Genomic DNA, 22196 nt, shown 5'->3' with positions numbered 1-22196 from the left:
AATATTTATTTATTTACTCCTCCTACTCAGGAATAAAAAAGTTTCTAAGAGTTTAATTTTCCTTATTTAGAACTATTTCTTACGCATCCATTTTTATTGAGGTATGATTATAGCCAACTTTGACATGAAGACATTCTCCTGTTAAAACCCACAAGATGATGAGTGAGCACTGGTTACTGGGAACTGAGAAAAGCATGAGTCAATAGGACAATGAAAGAGATGAGAGAAGAAATGTCTGGTTTAGGTAGCTTTATTCTTGTACTCTTTAGGAAAGGGACTGCACATGTATTTTTGTCTTTAGACCAGGATCCTGAGAATTCCCAAATTATAAGCACTAACAATCCTTATACTTTGGCAGAGCTAGAGAATAATATTCAGTGACAACATGGTAAGAAATAAAACTTTAATACTGTTAAAAAATTGGATTCACTTACTGGTGAATCACAAAGTTTATGTTTTTCTTTACAAACACCAGGCTGTAATTAAAATAAAGGCAGATAGTACAGAGTAATAGCAGAAAACAGAAAAGCTATTCTTCCTTAGCAACATATAGTTCATGTTTAATTCTATTCTGTAGTCATACATGCATTTTAACTGCATTCTATTGCACTATAAATGTGACATACTAGTGTATTGTGCTCAGGCTAAAAAAGCTACAGAACTTAACGATTTTGGTAAGAAAAAAAAAAAAAAAAAAAAAAGACATTTCCCAAAGCAGAGAAATCTTTTGGGAGCTCAGCAAGTGGGCACTGGATGTTGGGCTAAAACAAATATTGGCTTCATTATGAGTTTGACATCACCAATTGTAAAAAAAGAGTTGCTAAACGCAGCCTATATTTCACAACATGATTTAGAGTGGTTTCCAGTAAATTATGATGAAGAAAAAAGGATGAGTTGTACAAAAACATCAATTAATCATGATGTCATGAATATATACTGTCATTATCAAAAGGGTTTTAGTGAGTGATATTAGATCTAGAACTGCTTGATTTCAATATTAAAAGCTGTTGTTTAATGGAAGTCTGAAGCAAGGGGACTTGAATACTGGTGCTACACAGTAAATATATATCTAGATATAGAACTCAATAGAATATAACAGGAAATTATACTACATGAGCACCTCTTCTTAAAGAGCAGATGCCCCAGGCAACAAGGTTCACATCTAGAGCTGGATGTCGTATATTCTGGATATAAGTTTTTGTTTAGGGCTCCTCTTTTTAAAAATAGCCATTATGCCTTAGCTATCTTATACAGAAAAATCCTAGGAACGTGCCAGCACCAAGCATGTGGGCTGTTAAAGAAAGACTGAGAGTGTTACAGTGTCTTTATTAGATCTTTCTCACAGATACTAGTATGTAACTGAAGTCTGACAATGTGAAACTGTTTTGTCTTTTAAATAATTTGGAATTTGCTAATAATCTGTTAAAATGTACCAGGGCAGTATCATTTCGCACAAATCATTCGATCATCTTAGGTAAAATGAATCCATTATTTTAAGGAGTTGGATGTAACTCGGCGTGTTTGTCACGCTGGCGTGATGCCAGGCCCCTGGGTGCATAGTCAGGCAGGATGCCAAAGGCCAAGTATTACAGCCATATGAGAAGTAGCACTACTCTAGCATTAGGCATAGCCATCAGCATTTTACTGATCCCAAAAAGGCCTTATGGAAGCAATGTTAGGGGAAATTCTACAATGGGGAAAATACTAAATTGCTGGACAGTTTAAAGCCTTTACAGCTCATCTAAGTAAACTAAGTACAAATTAATTCATTAATATTTATCAAAATATGCTCATACACTTTGACTTCTCCTTTCCCATGTGTTCAATTTTCAGCTTCTGGCAATCTTTTTCTTCCCTGCCTCCTCTTCGTGTAATGTCACAGCAAGTCTCAGCCTTGCCTCATTCTCAGAAGTGGGCTTATTTCATTAATATTACAGGGAAAAACAGCTTAATTGGGAGTATTGTGTTGCTGCCAATTCACTTGTCAAACTCTGAGCAAAGTCCAATTAAACATGCTTTGCACCATACACTCACTTCCCAGGGAGCAGTATGAAAGCCACCTTGCACTTAGCAGTAGCAGAGTCACACTGCATTTAGTCTAGAAGTAATTTCAGTGACTCCAGTACTGCCTCCTTGGAGAAGGGAAGGAAGGGCTCACTAGCAGTTCAGTGCCATTAGGTCAATTTGGAGGTAAGCGTTATCACAATACAAGTAAAAATAGTGGCAGATCCACTCCACTCTCCCATGATGACTAAAGACTAGAAACTTAATTTCAGTTGGTAATGTTCTGATTCTTATTAGCACGTCACGGAAACTATGTTGTAATAAATGAGAGTTTGAAACTGAAAGTGTAAGCAAGACTAACCGTAAGACAGTCATGGAAGACAGAATTCATGCTCTGGATGACTTTTAATGTACTAAGCAGCCATGAACCTCCACACTAACATCCTCAAAGACATGAATTCACTGCAGTTTTGCCCACCAGTTTCAGCAGGAGCAGAATAACGCATGAAAACTAAATGTTTTTCACAGCCACGCCATGTTTATGTCAGAATTCTACCACTTCTTCCTTTCACCCCATCTGAAGATGATGAAGGTCAAAAATGTTACATAGTACATAAATCTGCTGGGACTGAGGTATTCAAACCATATTGGCACAGTGGAGCAGTCTGCAAACAAATGTGTGGACACACTGACCAGGTACGAGTCCTTGGAACTGTCCATTATTGCAATGAGTTGCTCGCTGAGTCCAGTGAACACTGTCCTCTACTGCTCAGAGCATGGGAGAGGGATCCAGGCAGTCCCCGAGTGCTAATCCTGGCTCTGCCACTGACTCGCTGTCTGGCCTTGGGAAAGTCACTTAATCTCTGTGCCTCAGCTTTCCCATCTGTAAAATAGGGATAATAATACTTACTTATCTACCTTCCTCACCAGGCTGCTCTGCGCCACAATTAATAATCACACAGCATTTCAGAAGTGTAAAGCACTACAGAAGCGCTAAGTCATTTGATTTAGGAAATTGCACAGTTATCCATGTGAAGAGATTATGATAGGAAACAACAGATTGATAAAAAACAACACTGAGGCATAAAGTGTTTTTTTGACATCAAACCAACATATATTAAAACCTTGTAATAGTTTTACAGTGCATAGCCTTGACAACTTGACGAAGTTTACACAAAAATAATTATACTGGGCTTGTTTCTGTTGGCCTAATTCAAGACCAATGCCACAGAAGCCAGTGGAACTACACTTCTGTGAAGCTGTAACTGGAGTGCAATAAACTTCCCATATATTTATAAACAACCTAACATTTTGCTCTCTTTTTAATTATATTTGTTAATATTTTATGGTTTTATATAGTTATCACACAATGGTTTACCTAAAATGTAGGCACAAAACTATTTCCCTAAAGCAATAAAGTATCAGCAAGCACAGCGGACTAAATAATGCATCTGGGATAAAAGAGTAAGAAAAAGCTGAGGCTTTCACGTGGAAACCACAAGCTCCTTAGAGACTAGGGCTCAGCAACTCTTCTGCTCAGTCCAGGATTTCACCTCTCACATTTTCCAAATGAATGCTGAAATTACCTTCAGCACACTGCAGTATCTGCTGCACATATTCCACAGGAAAAATCTATTTTTATGGAAGGATCTTATAAATACAGTTGTTACTATTTTTGTCTCTTCATACTAGAAGTTTAAACACATTGATGACAATAGAAAAGCAGACACTAGAGTCATCCTCTGCATCCTTTAGGGCACAACCATAGGTTGTAACAGTGAAACATGTATTTGAAGTTGAACAAAATTAAAAGGAAATAAATTGCCTTCAAAGACATTTGGCATCTACTTTTTGGTATGCGGTCAAGAAGGAAGAAGGTCACCATGAGTTCTAGGGGTACCGATTCTCAACCCTTAGATCAACAACCTGCTTATCAGAGTATAAAGTGATGCTGCAGCTGTAGCCAGGAACTGTAATTGTGTACATTCAGACAAAAAAAAAAAAAAAAGGCCCATGGTTTAGAAATTGAAAACAAGTATCTCAAGTGCCCTTTCCACCTACTTATTGCTAAAGTTCGCTACCCAGGATATTCCAATGGTAGATACATGACCTCCGGAAAGCTTCCCGAAGTAGCCTCTTTAGCTATGATACAGCCCTAACTTCAAGTCATAACCTGTTGCAAAGACGTTGAACGTTAAACCTGTCACTTCCCAGAACTGCGCGCTGCCCTTCCACACCTCCGATAAATTTAATTAACCGAGAAACTACACATTTAGAAAAGCTAAGAAATGTCATTTTATGACAGATGTTTTGGTGTGGTTTTAGTTACAGTGCTTATAAACTGCCTGTGCTTTCATCATGGATAGATGATAAAGTGGAAAGAAGAGAAAAGTAACCCCTTTCAAAGGCAGATCTGTACAAAGGCATATGACGCACATTTTTAAATACTATGTGCTAATGTAGACACATACACTTGAAGAACTTCGGTATATTTCTCAATGGAATTAGGACATACTCCCATTTACTGGATGACAAGGAAGTGGATTAAAGTCTAGGTGACAATACACAGATTTGAAGTTATCTATACATTTATTATAGCTATTCGCTAAAAAAGGAAAACCAATACATAATCTTAAAAGACACTGTTGCATATATCATAAAAGCGACCTGAATATTGCACAAACATTTACTGAAGATCATCTGTGCTGATCGCTACAGTAAATGAAATAATAGTATAGCAATAAATATACATTGGAAAACAGGAAATTGCTAGGATCATAGGAAATTATTTAATAGTTGCTCTGTCCTTCTCTTGGTAGGTACTCTGCTCCACTGGTAAGATATTTGGTGCTAATATATCTTTAACAGACAAGTCAAAATGGATAACACTAAAATTTTCATTTTATAAGGAAAACTAGAAATTCTTTATTTTCTTAATCCTGTCTATCTAATTTTCTTCATATTTGGCTAGTTTTATTTTCTGCCTCAGATATTTGATGAGTCTTTTCAATAAAGAGGATGATTGCTTTTCTTTGAAATACAACAAAAATAATCATCTACAAGGAGTATTAATATTCAAAACAATTTTTCAGGGTTTTTAAACCTTCAGGTAAAATCCTTTCCCTTTTTAATTACAGTCTTAATGCATCCACAGCATGAATCACAACATAACCAAAAAGAATCCTTTTTCAGCATATTCTCTTCTGTAAAATACGTAACAGAGCAGAAGCCATTTTTATTTTTTCCATGCTAGAAATTATGCATATGACACACCTGCTGACTCATAAGGAAAATAATCATGGTATTAATTACTTCGTCATATAAGCCACTTGATTAGACAACCTACATAATTCTCAAATGCCATCTGGAACTAAGAAATGCCTGTCAGCATAAAACATTACATACTGCATTCCTTTAAAAATATAAAACTGTATTACAGAATTCTTCTAGTTATTTTAGATTATCAATAATTACATATACTTAAAAAATGGAACTCTGTAATATATTCATTTCAGTTTACAGATCTTATCATAAAGTTAGTGGTAGAAACCTTGTGTATTCACCATTCAAATGGTCTGTAATTAAATTCTAAATGTTTATCCAGACCACGATCACCTTCTCAGTCCAAAGATATTTCAGCATTATTGCTTTGTGCAGTATTTATTTCACAGACCTATTACACAACATTGTATTTTTGAGATCATTTTGGTTAAGTTCAGCTTGACATTTCATAAAGATGGTGTGATTAAAAATATAGAAAAGTGAGTTATTTGAACTCAGAAGCTGCCAAGAGCATACTGGAAATATCTTGTAAAGACAATTAACCTAAATGGCTAAAAAGCTGTTCTCTGTAGAAGGATGCCTCCCTATTGCAGGAGGCAAATCAGTGGTGACTGCCATGTTCAGCCTTGTCCTTTAAAATGTCCTTGAGTAGACACAGTCACACAAAACTGATTTAATGCACAATCTGTTTAATGCACAAGTTAGATGCTACAATTCTTTTCTCTTTCTGAAGGCAAGCACCGGGGGAGGGAACAAAACCAAAACAAACCAAACTTTTTTTTTTATATATTATTGTGTTTAATTGCTTGTGTTACATACAGTCATATTTAGCAATCTTTTGAGGTGACAAGTGCAGTAAATTTTATCTTTCTGATGAAATCATTCTGATACATAATTGCTTTTCCATTCTACTATCTACACTGTATCATCTTTTTCCCCCCTATCCACCTGTCAAGGAAGACCCATCAAAACACATTTATATTGCAATAAAGTCTGTTCTGTAAGGTCTGAATAACTGGGTTTTTTAAATGTCCCTTTGACTGTACCGTTTTTGTGGCACCGTTCTGCAGTTACCACTACTAGTTAACATGAAGCACTTTTTCCTTTTAGTCAGCTCTGCTCCACATAGTTCAGGCTATGCAACAAAGTAGAAAGCAATTAGTTTTCATCCCAGATTTGCATCTTCCCCAGGGCTGCATGTCATATGCACACAAACCTCCTTCTCTGTCTCTTTTTCCCTCTTCTCTCTTTTTATAGCAAAAGCCAAGATACTGTTTAGCATGACTCAATAAAGAAATACCGTTCTCTGCAATGCTGCTAAAAATTGTACTAATCAGCACTGGCTCCAAAGAACTGATTTGCTACTGACCTGGAACTGAGCACACATTGTATGTTACAATGCAATTCCTGTAACATATAAACATAGACAATCATTGCAGACATTAAATCTACACACATGCTACTGTTACAAATATAATGAGATGAAACAAGCAGAAAACGCACACACAAATAAAACAAAGCAGTTTTACAGACTAGTACATTTTCACTAATACATGTAATTCCTGTGTTTATCTACACTGAGGCATCCTGTGCTGGTTCTATACCATCATGTACAATACAGTCACTATGAACTGATGCATAAATGAATACATAAACACTAAGATATTTCCTTATTATATGATACAGAATCTTCTTTCTTAGACTAGCCATTTTAGGTAGAAACATTACTCACATTTGCAAGGAAACTATGTTACGTTAGCTATTATTCATACACCTATCGAAATGAAGACGAGATTTCTATTTAAACAAGATAGAAAAAAAAGGGGGAAGGAGGGAAAGTTCCCACCCAAAGGCTGAATAACCTGTTAGAGCATTGGATATAATAATGAAATAATGAACTTTTAAATTCTTCCTGGTACCTCTTTTAGCACCTGTATTTAATTGCAGCTGTGTTTGTCATGTATTGAGTGCCTCAGAGTAAAATTATCAGAAATGCCTAAATGAGGTGAGTGCCTTACAAAACCTGAACAGTGAACTTCGGTCATTGTTTTTCTTTGAACATTTTCAGTCATGTTGAGATTCTTATAACTTCTCCCCTTCCTTCCTACCATATCACATCTGCTGGATTTGTAAGCTAATATTTATTCAATTGCTTGTCTCAGACAGACTTCTGAATAAATAAAAGGCAGTGTTCCTTGCTGCTCGTCAAGGGATGAAGTTGGGTCACATCTGTATGACTGGGATTTTATTCCCTTTCCTTCATATTTTTCTTTACTACACTGTCAAATACTTCAAAGTTACGGAGACCAGAACAGCACAGATTTCAAGCTGAGGCATGGTTGTATTTTCTTCTGTGGTTATTATTTGAATGTCTTATGTCATGCTAGTGCAGTCCCATTAGCTGAAATCGTCTTTTCTTGCCTCCTAGCAATAGCTATGTCAACTGCTACAGAGAAACCCAACAGCATGAAGATGGATGTGAAGACTTTTTCCAAAGCTCAAATGAGATTTACTTTTAGCTTGTCTGTGCTCTCTCTTGGCCCAATGCCAGGTGAGGATAGATCCAGGATAACAGTATTATTTAGGTGTAGTCAGAAGTTAAACGAGCTGGATTTATCCCAGTATGCAAGAGGATATTAGCTGCTGGGCAGCAAATCGAAAAAAGTAAGTTATGTTAATTGCTAGTTTCTTAACAGTAGGATATATTTGGTTTAACGTGAATACAATCACCATCTCAAAGGATCTGCTTCAGCCCAGAAAAGATGACATGTTCTCAGATCTCTCTACCTAGAAACAGGGTCAGGGAGAAGAATCACGCAAGGCAGTCTTCTTGCAGCAGCTACTCATGTGGAAGTAGCAAGTGCAAAGAAGAGGTCATGACCAACTTATCAGAACCTGTTCTAACAGCAGCTACAACACAAGAGAGAGGAGTTTTTCTGTTCCTTTACAGCCACAAAAATGATGCGGTCTGGAGTCTGCATCTTTTACATACAAATGTATGCCAACCATAGCTGAAAACATCATCATTTTTTGGACATCACAAGCCACCATGATCAATAATAAATTAACTCACTCTCTCAGAACAACACATATAATGTTCAGTCTCAGACCTACCCACAATTTTCAGTTGTATTTGACAAACACTCTCTATAAGTGCAATCCAAGGATTAATGAAGGCAACAGGAAGGATGTTCCAGGACAAAGATACTCTAAACTCTGATTAATTCCATAAAACTCATGTCACCTATCTGAATTGCTTTGACTAGAGATGACATCATCAGCAGCTTTTCTAATAGACAGAAAGTGGGCATTTCCACAGGATAAGCAAGATCTTAAGTAGAGTGAGCATCACTGAAGATGGGTTGAAAATCGTTGAAACTTAGAGTCCAATTAGGACCATCCAGAGAGAGAAGAGTAAACAAGATGGACTGTTAGTTTGATTGTGACCATTCCTACATAGCCAAGCTCATCGCTAACCTTCCAAACAATTTTGCCAGCACTAGTAATATTGTTGCTTTACTAGCAGTGAAGGTAGCCTGACTGAACCAAATCTGAGGTGTTACAAAATAGTATGGCCTTTTTGTCATCCATTGTCAGGAAAAAGTAACTTAGAATATCACTAGAATACCTTAAAAAAAATCATCCTGTTGCACGCCCAAAAATTAAATTAGATTCCTTGCGGTCCTTGCGAGTTGTCTTCTATGTGATCTATTATCCTTCAGAAGAGAAAAAAAAGATTGTGTTTGATTTGCTTGTGTTTTTTTTAACTGAAACTTGTAAATAACTTCCTTGAAGACAACTGACAAGTCTTTCTTTGCCAAAATGTATAACTTTCAATGTAGAGTTTAGTCTGAAGAGTTCCCACATCATCTACATCCTCAGAGAGTAACTTCAACAGAAAATCCAGAATAGGTGAGCCAGTACTTCTCACCTCCAAAGATTTAGTGTGACCTACATGATTTTGTTGACATGAGGGATTTTGTTAACAAGACGTGATTGAAAAACACAGATTTGTATCACTCAAAATGTTCTGTTGCATGCAAATGAAGAGTCATCATAACGGAAATAAAGAGACCTTTTGCGCTGTCCATATAGTCACAGTATTAGAAAAATAAACACTCTCCATCTCATAATTTCACAATGGCATTTTTATCTTTTAATCTGTCTCAGGTCATCAAGTAAACCATTGTGACCAGGGAGGGCAATGCCAGAGTTAGGAGCCACTCTATTCACAAAGATAAAAAATACTTACATTGTGCAAGCCACTGATGATATGACCAGCTTTTTGAAAGTTCAGGTAGTCTAATTAATTCACACAGCGATTAAAAAAAGAAAAAAAGCAGTAAACAGTCTAGAAGCTGGCAGGGGGTGGAGGGGGGAAGAAAGAGCAGAAAAGAAATAAGAAATAAGTGAGATAAGGAAATTGATAATGTGTTGTGAGAAATAACAGATTTCAGATTCCAAGTTTGCAGTTACTTGTATATCACTTCTGCCCAAGGAATAAGATACTACACTGTAAAGAGAATTTTCATGTCAAAGATGCACTCAAAATATATTGGGAAAGTGACCATGACAATGAACTAGATAACGAGGGATTTGTATAGTTTAAAAGTCTAGAGAGCAGAAGTGCACAAGACATACATTCAGGAATTTGAAATGTACTGCCAAAGAATCTAAGGTAAGTATGAAACACAAATAGTGGTTCAATGGGTCTTCCTACCTCTCAGAGCTCTAAGAACTAGACTTTTACAAACTGCTTGTCTGCTGTAATCTGGAAGCTTTAAATATTATTTCCATGACCTTGTTGTTCTAGACTAGTCCAGATACTTGACAATAGAAACAAACTAAAAGTTAGAAACAACTGACATGCCTTTAACAGTGTGCTTTATATTGAAATTACAGAACATAACTTCTGGAAAGGGACAAGTATTACTATAAAGTAGAATGTAAATGTGATCACAGCATTACCAGTTTATACATGTTTTGTTGGTGCTTCTATATGAAAAGATTTTACTGTTAGAAAAGAGTGTTCCATGTTCATTGTCCATTTTCATGACTGTATTCCTATTTTGGTAGGGAAACTTTTCCAAAGCAAAATTTTTTTTAACCTTTCCCATAAGCATAGTATTTACCTGTTTATTTATGTATTTAATAGTTAACTAGTATCACATTAAATTTCACTCCATCTCCTTGGTCTAAATGTCAGTGTTCAGTATTTTAAGAAAATGGCAGAAATCACTAGATATCAAGTTTTACTGGCACAACACAAGTAATGAAATTTTTTAATTACACATCATTACCTGTATCTCGCTATACTGCTCTAAAGTGAAAACAATTACAAACACCATGATGAAAAACAATATCCAGCAGTTGGTCTTCATACCCTTCCTTGCCAAAACACCACCATCTCCTTTTAGTAAAGAATGGAAAATTTTGTGGTGAACACTAAAAAGAAAATCCTTATCATTTGAACATTATGCCATTAGTTACTTGGATCAGTCTTTCATTTATTACAAGTTTACAGCAGGCTTAGTAGAATAGGCTTCTCTTCTGGGCACAATTTTGAAGTGTACTAAACAAATCATAATAATTTGCTGATCTGTATTGCGTCTCATAAGCATCCTTCATATACCTGCAAATTCTGCCTACCTTTTTTTCAACTAGCATTGTTATTAAATACATATGTGTATGCATGTATGTGTGGAGAAAGAAAAATAGTGTCTGTGAACTCCATTGACATACAAGCTGCAAATATATGCCTGACAATATACGTCAATACTTCAAATAAATGACTGCATAACTATTTCAGTAGTCATAATTTAAAAGACATGTTATAGCTTGTAGGTATACAAACAATAAATAGCCTCAGGTTAAGAATACTTGGCAACCTAGATATAATAAGATGCACACAACACACCTGCCCAGTCATTAACAGGTTATAGTTAACTTCATGGACTACAGAAGGAGTTTTGAGGAGAAGCTTCAACAAAGATGGGGTGCAGTAAGAGAAAGTGCACAATTGACAATATGATAAATAGCAACCAGGAAATCAAAATCGATACCGCCAGTAGAGTGAACACAAAATTCAACTTTGTGGTAAAATATCTCTCTTGGAAAGGAAAGGACAAGTTGTAAAGCTTTTAAAAGAAAGACTAGGAGTTTGTATTTAAGAAGATCAGTGAACAGACAGCAGGTGATATAGGCAGAGTGATAAGCCAAGATGATATTAACACCAGTAATCAAGTGAAACAAAGCTCAAAGTACTAAAGTCAGACAGGCAGGTGAGATCATAGGAGTCATGGTGTTGAGATGAGCAGGGCTTCAATCTGATTTATGGCTACATGGACAAATAGGAACTGTGACACCTCAGGACTGCATAGAGCAAGAAGTGCACATCAGGAAAAAAAAAAAAAAAGAAAATGCAGAAACTCTGGAGTCCACTGAAGACCAAGAAAATTTTCTGAGATAGGTAGAGTTTAACTGGAATGGGGGAAGACCACTTAAAAAAGAAAAAAAAAAAACAGTGATGCCTTCAAAAAGATCATCATCTGAAGCAAGGTGTGGAGGAGGATGCAAAGGCTGAAGATGGACTCCTCAGAGATCTAAACACACACCTACATAACAGAAAGAGGAGGAGGGGGAGAGGAAGACCCACCCAATAAGAAACTGAGTCTGAAGAGAAAGAGAAACAAGAAGAACAAAATGACAAATGTCGAAGAAAAATAAAATTTAGTGAAGGCTATAACATAGCATTGCAGAGAGATGACAGATGGAGTGGAGGAGAATAAAGAACTAGCCTGGAATTCCTCCAGGAAGAAGTGGAACATTAGAGAGCTAAATTTCAGAGCAAAACACAGAAACCAGAAGTGCACAGTTCTGGAGAGGCATTGGAAGACAAGAAGTGAAGACAATTGTACAAAGCATACCAAGGAGGCAGGGAGATTAAAGAGGTCTAGGGATAGGACATCAATCTGGTTAAAAGAAACTTCCGAAGTTAAGAGTTGTTTTGTGTTGTTTTTTTCTTAATGTTGGAGACTTGGACATATTTCTTGTGTATGAAAAGGAATTCAAGGAGAGAAACAGAAATTAATAAAAAAGAACAGCAGAAAGTCAGAAGGTGTAATGGGACAGGGATAGGTTGTTTGGAACAGGTTCAGAGACTACAAATAAAAATCTTAATATCTGTTTCAGAAAACAAGGAGGAAGCTTGAATTTTGACCTTAGTTAGTCAGTTTTAAGAAGTTCACATGGAGAAAGGGGGGAACAGATGAGCTGAATGGAGGGCTATATGATTAATAAAAAATACAAAACAGACAAAACTGCAAGTAAAAATACTCAGATGACAAAAATCCCAGAGATTACAGAACTACAGTAAGTCAGCAGAATAAAAAGATTTTTCACCAGAGTTAGTCAGCAGCATCTCTGAAGCATGGCAGATGGCATAAGGAACTGAGAAAGTGAAGACAGAGTCAGCCAGGACCATGAATTGTCAGAAGGTTTTGGAACTGTATAAGAACAAAAACGTAAAGTCTAAAGGGAACTGACAAGCTGATAGAGGAAAGTACAGAGGAATAAAGCAAATCAGAGTAGAAAACAAGTACTCAAGATTGACAAAACAGAGTTTTTACAGAAGTGCCATTCTTGGAGAAAGAATCAAAATGTTGAAGAAGTTCAAATAGTTATCACAGAAAAGGAACTTAGAGAACACGGTGCTCAGAGAAGACCAACTCAAGTGTGTGCTGATTTGGCACATGGGATACAATTCAAATGAGAAACAGCATCAGGACAGCTAAAGAGTCGGATGGTTATCCGTATGGAAACTGAAGGGTGAGAAATTACAAATGGAAGAAAGTTGCAAGTCGAAGTCAGAGAGGGAGATGGGAATAGGCAGTTGTGTGCATGCAGACCATAAAAGTGTTAGAAAGGCAGGCAGAAGGAAATTCTACTGTTAAAAAAAAATAAAAAATAAATAAAGTGCTACCAGTGCTACCTTAGGAACAAGAGCACAGAAGTATCAACATCTTTAACCCAAATTCAGAGTGGATATTGTTGGAGGTAACACTGCCTGCAGAAAAGACCATATATGAGGCAGTGTTAAGAAACAAGGGAACAAAGTTCTGTGAGTTGGAGAGAATAGTAGGAGTTGAGACCAGTGACATTCCAGAAAGATCAAGAAAATAAAAGGAAGAGAAGATAATGGAGGAAATGAGGAGATTTGCACCTGAGGGAAAAAAGGAAGCGACAGGAATGGCACAGAGAGGAGGCTGAACCAGAGGTGGATATAGTTTAAGGGAAGAAGGAAAGGACAGAGAATATCAAAAGAAGCTTAATCTGGACATGGGTAGATATAAGAGCATGAAAAGCATCAGAAAGCACAGAGCCAAACAAGCACCAATAAAGCAATGAAAAAAATAACGGGAGAAAGGAAACTACCATACTGATTGTTGTCCTTTCATCTAACCTTAAACTTCTGTTATGTGAAGCTGTTACACATACTCTCTCTGACACACAGTAGCTGTTTTAACAAATTACATGGTGATTTAAAATACTAGTTGATAAGGACCATTTGCTATGACACAGTTGTACTAGCAAAATATTTAATCCACTGAAGCTTATTGCATGCCAGGTCCATACATATAATCAGCACCATTTGGGGTGCTTTATACTTGTAAACTCTGTAACTACATTAAAAGTTCATGCCAACATACACTAATAAATCTTTTGTAATGTAGAACTGGACTAATCTGAGTCATATTCTCCCAGGAATTTTAATCGTATTTATGGATCGTTTGCCAGAATAGCATACTGATTGTTCAATTCTTCTTAAGATACAGTACACCAGAGAGTAAATAACATCACTGGTTAAGTGTTCTTCTGCATCCTTGGACATGCATCTGTCTGGGTTCTTGGGGAGGGAATGGCGGGGTTTTTTTAAGGAGCTTGTTTTATTTTAAGCCTACTTACTCTTTTCCAAGCCTAATATCACAGCTAATATACCTGATACTTCGCTAATACGTCTGATACTTAACTTCACTAACAATTGTTCTCAAATTGAAGATTTCTGAAGGCAAAGGCCTGCAAACAGAATGAGACTAGCCAATGTATTTTCAGCAATACCTATACCAGGAAGTTACAGAGTGCTTTTAATCCCCAGATAAGGGTGCAATCAGCTCTGTTATATATGTGAACCACAGATTTCAGTTGATGCAATAAAGCTCTAGGAGTTGATCTGCCTCAGAAAAAAAAAAAAAAAAAAAAACCACCTGAAATTCACTCCTTCCCTGTCACTCTGACATTCTACGAAAGTCACAAATACACACACTTAAAAAACAAAGGGGCACCAACACTTACAAAAGGATTAAGGGTTACCTGTAATAATTTGCTTTTCTTTGAAACATTTATGCCTGAGTAGAAGCTCATCTCCTAAGGTAAACATGGCAGAATTCAAAACTCAAGGAAGCAGGTTTGTAGTACATCAGGATTACAAAGCCATTTCCAAGTGGTGGAATTCTCGGTAGACTGGATCATGACAAACAAAGATGTTACTCCCCAAAATGTATGTGAAATCCTACATTAACTTCCACCTTCAAAACTCCTGTGTAGTCAATAGGAACCCAGTAGGATGAGAGCTAGATAAGATTCCAGGTAATTTTTATTTTAAACCATAGCATTGTCATGGACTGCAACAGGATACTTTACAAAGTACATTTTAGAAGAGCTTTCCTCTGCTTAGAAACAGAATAAGCATATTTTAAACTGATACAGAGCACAGAAAAACTCAATGAGAGACCAGAAGCAATAATAGGAAGTCAGAAGAACAGAACCGAAATCTCCCTTGGACCTTTGTCTATCCTTCAAACAAAAAATGCCCAGAGCTTTTATAAGACCACTGAAGACTAAAACTGTGTCTCCCTGTACAGCTTACATTTAAACTGAAGAACTTTTCAGGGAGGGGGAAAAAAGAAGAGAGAATCAGAAAATGTCCCCACTTCTCCCTTGAGCAGTGGATCTGACTTGCACAGGGCAGCCAGGATACTGCCCATGCACCTCACAATCCCAGGAACGGCCAGTTTAGCTTAACTGGCACTGTCTATGCCCCTTGATTATTCATCTGCTAAAAAATAATAAGGGGTGGGGGAAAGTAGCAAGCGACATATTTAATTAGTAAGTAAAAAATAAGAAATGTCTCCTATTCAATACCATAAAGATCAAGTCAATAAAATCTGTGCATAGCTTCATTAATAGATACTTCTATTATTTCCTTGAAAATGTTATTCATGATTATTCTCATTCTTGTTCATTTTCCATCACCCTGAATCACCAAAGTAACACTCATGACAAAGAACTGTAAAATATTAGTAAAGGTGTAACGACTTTTTTAATCTGTCCATGAAAAAATGGACACTCTATGAGACACTATCCTGTACTTTAAACACTTTCTGAATGTTCCTGCTTCCTCAGTTTTCTTGTTACTGTTATGCTGCATTACCTTTCTGTGAAGATTCAGCCAGCCTAGAAGTAAAAAGGTATTAAATTTGCATATCCTTCCAACATAGTTACTATTTTGCTTAAAAATAGCAAAGTTCAGTACCTGGGGCAGAGGCGGGAGGTGGTGGAACACCAACTCCAAATTAGAAAATGAACAGCGACCAAAACAAGGATATGCTTATCCTTATCCTGTACACATCTTACATTTCCCTGCAGCCTGAATATTAAGTGTAATTGGTTCCTACTTGCCAAAAAGGATAGAGCTGAAATGGGAAAGATACAGAGATAGCCAACAAGAATATCCACTGTATGAAGTACATATGGTAGAAGTCTATAAACACATGATGGGTATTCAGAGGCTGAGTAGGGAAATTACTCTTCACTGTCTTTCCCAACATAGTACTGAGGACAGCAGTATTAAATGAAGACAGCTGGAGCCAGGTTCAAAACAAATAAAAAGACATAGTTCTTCACACAGCGTATTGGCAAGGTATGGAGCTCCAGTGGATACTAAAAGTTTACTTGAGTTCAAGAAATGTGAGGACATATTCAGGGAAGATAAATCTGTCAAAGGTACCAAATCCAAAATGACTGTTTCTGGAACAGAAAGTCCTAGAGCCATGAACCGAGGTTCTTAAGAGATTACCCAGAAGATCTATAATTGTGCACCAGCCCCACTATCACACATGTTCCTAGGCTTTTGACCAGTATCAGAGAGACAAGATATCAAGCTAGATGGACCTTTAGTCTGCACAGCCCAACAGTTTTTATGTTCCTATGTTCCAGGGAAAGACATGGCAACTGAGGTATCTGAAGGAAATCTACAGACCCATGCTGAGATTGATCAAGGGGTCCTCTGACAAGAGATTAGGAAGCTATAAATACAGCAGAATTGCACTAGGAAGCTGACAAAGCAAAGAAAACCCTGCCTTCATTAACACAGACAACCTCCCAAAGTGAGGGTTACTGAGCATGGGGCACTTCTTTTGGAAAGGATGTAACTCCCTGCTGTTTTCTGAGATCAGTGTTGTTCCGTAATCGTTTGCTACGTCAGCGTACATCACTGCACCTATCCTGAACAGGCAAACTGCAGACACAGAGGGGAAGATATATGGTGATGAACACGCTGGGAAGGCAGCAGAATCCATTATTGGAACAGCATCACCTCCAGGTCTCAGCCAATTTATAGGATCCCTGCTGCCTAGCTCTGTATAGAAGAAGGTGCCAAAAGTGTCCAATGCCAGAGAGCCTGTATCTTCTTTGCTATGAGTGAATTAACAGCAAAAGAGATCCGTCAGTTCACCTAAATGAATTTAATGCTGTGGATAGTGGAAGATAAAGGTGCTATTCTTTACGTTCCTATATTAAATTAGAGATCTACAGGTGTGTAAGTGTAGCCATGCAAAGACAGGAAAATTAAAAGGAAATTAAAGTAGAAATTGTAAGTGACATTTTTATGAACATAAAAAGAGGCCCATGAGGGAAATAAAGTCTAAGTGATTACCAGGGAAATTTGTTTATAGCTGATGATACAGACGTTGCTAAAAATGTAAACTTAATCAGTCTTAGCAATTGCAAAGGATACTAAAAAGGAAACAATTTAACACATCTTATCTGTTGAAGCAGTCAACAAAAGGACCCAGAGCATGTCTCCAATCTGTGCTGAGGTTGCTGCTACTGTAGATGTTCAGGACAAAACACAGCACTAGTAACTACTTTTGACAGCACAGATTACATCTCCCCTTGGCATCCACAGCAAATATGCATCTTTGCATTATAAGTTAGATGGGTGAGAGCCACATCTAAACCCTACAAAACAGAAAAGCACTCAGGAAAGAGGAGGAGGAGAGCAGAAGGCAGACTGGGCAATAACCAAGCCCAGTGAGTCATTACAAGACACTCACTAGCAACAATGAGAAACCCACTCCTGACTACAGACAGAAGGACTGTTGACAGAACACTGAGATCAGGCAGAGGGGACAAGTCTGGCAAAGGCAACAAGGCAACCAAGCTCCTAGAGAAAGAGGTCATCACTTCCTTCCAGAACAAAAGAATTTCAGGACAGCTTTTCATTGTCATATGTTTCACATTTCACGTGTTAGCTAAACTTTACTGGCAATATCCAGCCATCTCCATTAAATCCTGTGCCCTGGTGATCTAAGAAGTGGTATTTTTGACATGTATTAGCACAACTACCACAACTGCTGCTCTGAAGAGAAGATCCAGTCACAGTTACCAGACACTGAGCTTCATCCTTCCGACTGCTCGCAGAACTAGGCCTATTCTTGTCATGTGAAATCTAAGCACTCAGGAGTAATCCTCAACAGAATATACAATGCCATAAGTAATCACTATAGTACTGTCATTGTTACAAACCTATTGTTTTGTATTTTCCATATGTATTAGACTTTTCTAATGATCATACAGCGTATTCCATTCAAACTGTTACATGGCAGTCAAGACTCAGCTAACACCAACCAATCTCCACTTTCTTGTATACTAAGAGTTGACTAAATGTAAATTTAAAGTTCTTATATGCACAACTCCTATTCAAGACACACATACACACATGAAGTCTAAAATCTATATATTGACCAAAATTTATTTCTGGAAGAGGAACTTCCCCATGTTTGAAGTATTTCAGGTAAACTTAGCAGAAAAATAGAAAATAAACACTTAAATACCTTTAAAAATTGAACTAAAGGATGACATCAGCTGCTACAACTGATCTGCATGGCTAACTCTCAAAAAGCCCCTAAAGCAGCAGTGTCAAACTCATTTTCACCAGGGGCTACTCCTACATTTATACAGTCCCAAAATTACATTTGGTCCTTTGAAGGCAACTGTGAGGCTGATGTGGTCCCCAGCGAAAATGAATTTGACACCTGTGCCATAAAGCATAGTCAATCCCCTCACCTAATAAGCTTGACATCAGGCCTCCACCATGCAAATTCCTATCTGCAAACACACTTCACACCTGAATGGAACTGCTCAATTGCAGCTTCACTCACCAATGCAAGGACAAGGTATTTCTCTGTCGTTCCATTTGCAGGGTTCAGGGCATAAAAGTGACACTGCTTTTCCTGGAAATTTTTAATCGTGGGATTGGGACATAAAACTGATATTGCTTTTGATAGAATACTTTTAATTGCACTAAATGTGGATGCAAACCATATGGGTATGGTTTCTTGCACATATTTTAATGACTCTGTGTGCCTTTATAAAATCTTTAATAAAGAAAATTTTAACAAGTGAACTCATTATGTTACCAGAAGAGAAACAGATTAATCTTGAACCACTGAAGGTTTCTATATACATTTTTGTTTTATTTGCGCAGCCCAGGGGAAAAGGGGAAAGCTATTATAAAAATGAGGTAATTTGTACAATACCTCAACACACCCGCAAGACACTTAATGTCTGTTTTGCATTTTCCTTCAATGCACCAAACTGAATATTTTGTATCAGTTGATGGTTGCTGCATCAGCTGGGAACATCTGAAAGCTCTGAGCACACTCTGAGTTTCCACTAGTAATTAACAAATATTTTTTGGTGAGTTGACTAAACACAGAACTTGCGAATCCCTGGAGTTCATGTTGCCCATAGTTTACCTTTTTTGTTGTTTTTAACCAGTGAAATCATACCAGATACGTATTTTTTTTTCAGTTACTTTAAAATTTACTTAGTTCAAAATATTAAAGCTTAACCTTTCCCTTTAGGAGTTATTCTCTGTTTATATCAATTGGCATTGAGGGACATAGATTCCACATAAGACATTCCAGAACAACAGGAGGTTTCCTCAGTAAAACAACTGCTATGAATTAAGCAAAGCTCTTTTCAAAGCTTTTCTTCTCTGTAAGATTACCACCGAACATTAGTATTTATAATTTTCACTGGATTCAGACCTCATTTTTCAGGGACTCCTGTCCACAGTTGCCCATACGTGATTGATAGTTAACAGACAATCCATATTTCCTTCCCAGAGAATGTAATTCTGCCCCTCTACTCAGCACTGCTGAGACAGAACTGGAACATTCTGTCCAGTTCTGGGCTCCCTTCTTGTAAGAGAGACATATACATACCGGGGTAAGCCCAAAGTGCTACAAAGGTCCCAGAAGCAGTGGCTGAAAGCGATGGAGTGTTCAGCCTGGAGAAGAGAAGGCTCAGAGGGACCTTAGCAGAGCGCCTAAGTGCCTGACTGGGGGGAAGCAGCACAGGCTCAGCCAGATGCTCCTCAGGGCTGGCAAGCAACAGGGCACAAGGAAGTGGGCACAAATTAAAATATGAGAAGTGTCACTTAAACAAAAAAAAAACTTCATCCCCACCTTATCATCAGCCACATCTCATAATGTCTTACTGGTATATACATTTTTAAAGGTATTCAAGAAAGTGATGCTCTCCCTTTTAGGGTCACAGTGAAATCAGTATGGCACAATGGAAAGCATTATGTAGCTTACTGTGTAGTCTACGTTGATTCATTGGAATTTATCAGAATTATGGATCAGCTTCTACTTATACTTAGCTTCTACTGAAAGAAATCACCATAAGATCAAAGACCCTCATCACAGTAGTGCAATATCACTCATGTTAATGTGGCTTTTTCCTATTAATAACTTTTATTGAAAAGCGGAGTAAGGGAAAATAAATACAGTCTTCCAAGGAAACAAGAAACCATATGAACAAGTCATATTATTTATAACAAGAGAAAGAGGGGGAGCAAGAGATAGAATGAACTACAGCTGGGATTGCTGCTTCTCTCCAAAATGCCATTCTAAGAAATGCATAACTGCTTTCTTTTATTGCATTAATAGGGACACCTTCCCCACTCCCCCCTCTTAGGTGGTCCCACCTCTACAGGCATCAGTTGCGATGAACTATGACTCTATTTTATTTTTTTTAACAGATTACTGTGGTATTATTGTTGTGATTTATTCACAATCTCATATTGCATCCTAGCAAAATTCCTTCCTTTATTCAGAATGATCACGTGGTGATATTCTTGGAACACTAAATGGAATAGACCATTCTAGGAGCACTAGTCATTTAGCCATACATTTTGTGACCCTGCAGTTAGCTATTACATATTTATGCTATGTTACCTTATGTTTTAGACTTTCTGCCATGCTTATACTAAGCCTTCCCTAATTCAGGTCATTAGGCCCAATGACTTTGTATACGAATTAAAGTACTAAACAAGAAGAATTTTACCAGAGAATAGGATCACCTCTTCGGAGGGAGACTAATGTAGGACAAAAGGACTTGAATTCCTTCAACTCACACTGAAAGTATGTTTTGCTTCTAGCGCTATTTTCCTATTTGTGAATGTTTTCCCAAGACCTCCTATTTGTCCTAGTATTGCCATTGCCTTAAAAACTGGCACTAAAACATATTTAAAAAGTCAGTAGTGTGGAGTCAGAACAGCAATCAGTAATAAGTAAAAGAACTACACAACTCAGTATGTTCATGAGTGCAAGCATTCGTGTTTAGAATTGGTACATGACACAAACATTTGGCTTCTTGCCCAACTTGCTAGTTAACACTGTTCCTAAAACATCCATACAGAGTTTTGTTTCTTTATAAGATCTTTATCTTCAAGTTCTGTAAACAGGAATGTTTAAAGATAGGGAAACACATACAGATATGTATTCGTTATGCACAGCCAAGGGGAAAGAATTCTTTAGTTAAAGAGATCCTTCTCTACACAGCATTCTTCAAATACTGGCACTTGCATTCAGCTTGGTTTGAAGAGGGATGGTATAGTTTTAAAGAAGGCATTAAAAAAACTCCTGCATCTGGATTCAGTTACTCCAAATTTGTGTAACAGGTTAAAATATCAGCAAGTATATTTTAAACCTCTCTTCTTTCTCGGTGGCAGAGCAGAGATGGTTAAACAAAATAGTTTGCAGTTTTAAGTTTCCAGATCACTTCAGTCCAATTCCCTGCCCCCACGTGTATATCTCTACCTTGCAGCAACTCCTCCTCCTACAAAAGAACTTCACTTCCTCAACACATTCCTTTGAGGTATTATTCTCTAATTACTCTAGATTAAGAAGAAGCTATAATGGGACTGTGTCCTTCAAGTGAAAAACCATATTCAAACTCACTTGCAATAGTCAGTGATATCATTGTTTCAAAACTGAATGACCTACAGACACAGACACTTCCTCAGGCAAGCCTATCTCATCAATTTATTTTCCTCTTTAGATACAGTTTCTACCCTTAAAAGGTCACAATGGATGCCTATTGCACTATTTGGAGATTATTATTAATGTTGCATTTCAAAAACATCTACAGACCACAGTTTGCAGAATTAACATGAATGATGAAACAGAGTCCAGGAAAAGCACACAGCATGCTGCTCTAGCTTCCAGTTACACAAAATTCCATGGAGATCTAATTATTTTCAATAAGCAAAGGAGACTTCA

General features: G+C 37.2%; 1 protein-coding gene across 12 annotated transcripts in view; it reads right to left on the bottom strand.

Annotated features, from left to right (window-relative positions):
• The window catches only part of SLC4A10 (solute carrier family 4 member 10), a 170205-nt gene that overhangs the window by 91157 nt on the left and 56852 nt on the right, over positions 1-22196 (bottom strand). For 3 of the 12 annotated variants that reach the window (XM_071810968.1, XM_071810967.1, XM_065840564.2), the window contains exon 2: positions 2698-2887. The exons of the other annotated variants lie outside the window; for them this stretch is intronic. In XM_071810968.1, coding sequence (XP_071667069.1) covers positions 2698-2724 — 27 coding nt within the window. In that variant the 5' untranslated portion in view covers positions 2725-2887. The remainder of the gene's footprint in view (positions 1-2697; positions 2888-22196) is intronic. 12 annotated transcript variants of the gene reach the window in all.

Source organism: Patagioenas fasciata, chromosome 7 (assembly GCF_037038585.1).
Source record: "Patagioenas fasciata isolate bPatFas1 chromosome 7, bPatFas1.hap1, whole genome shotgun sequence".
In the NCBI taxonomy this organism is placed as follows: Eukaryota; Metazoa; Chordata; class Aves; order Columbiformes; family Columbidae; genus Patagioenas; species Patagioenas fasciata.
This window is presented reverse-complemented; position numbering and strand designations above follow the sequence as displayed.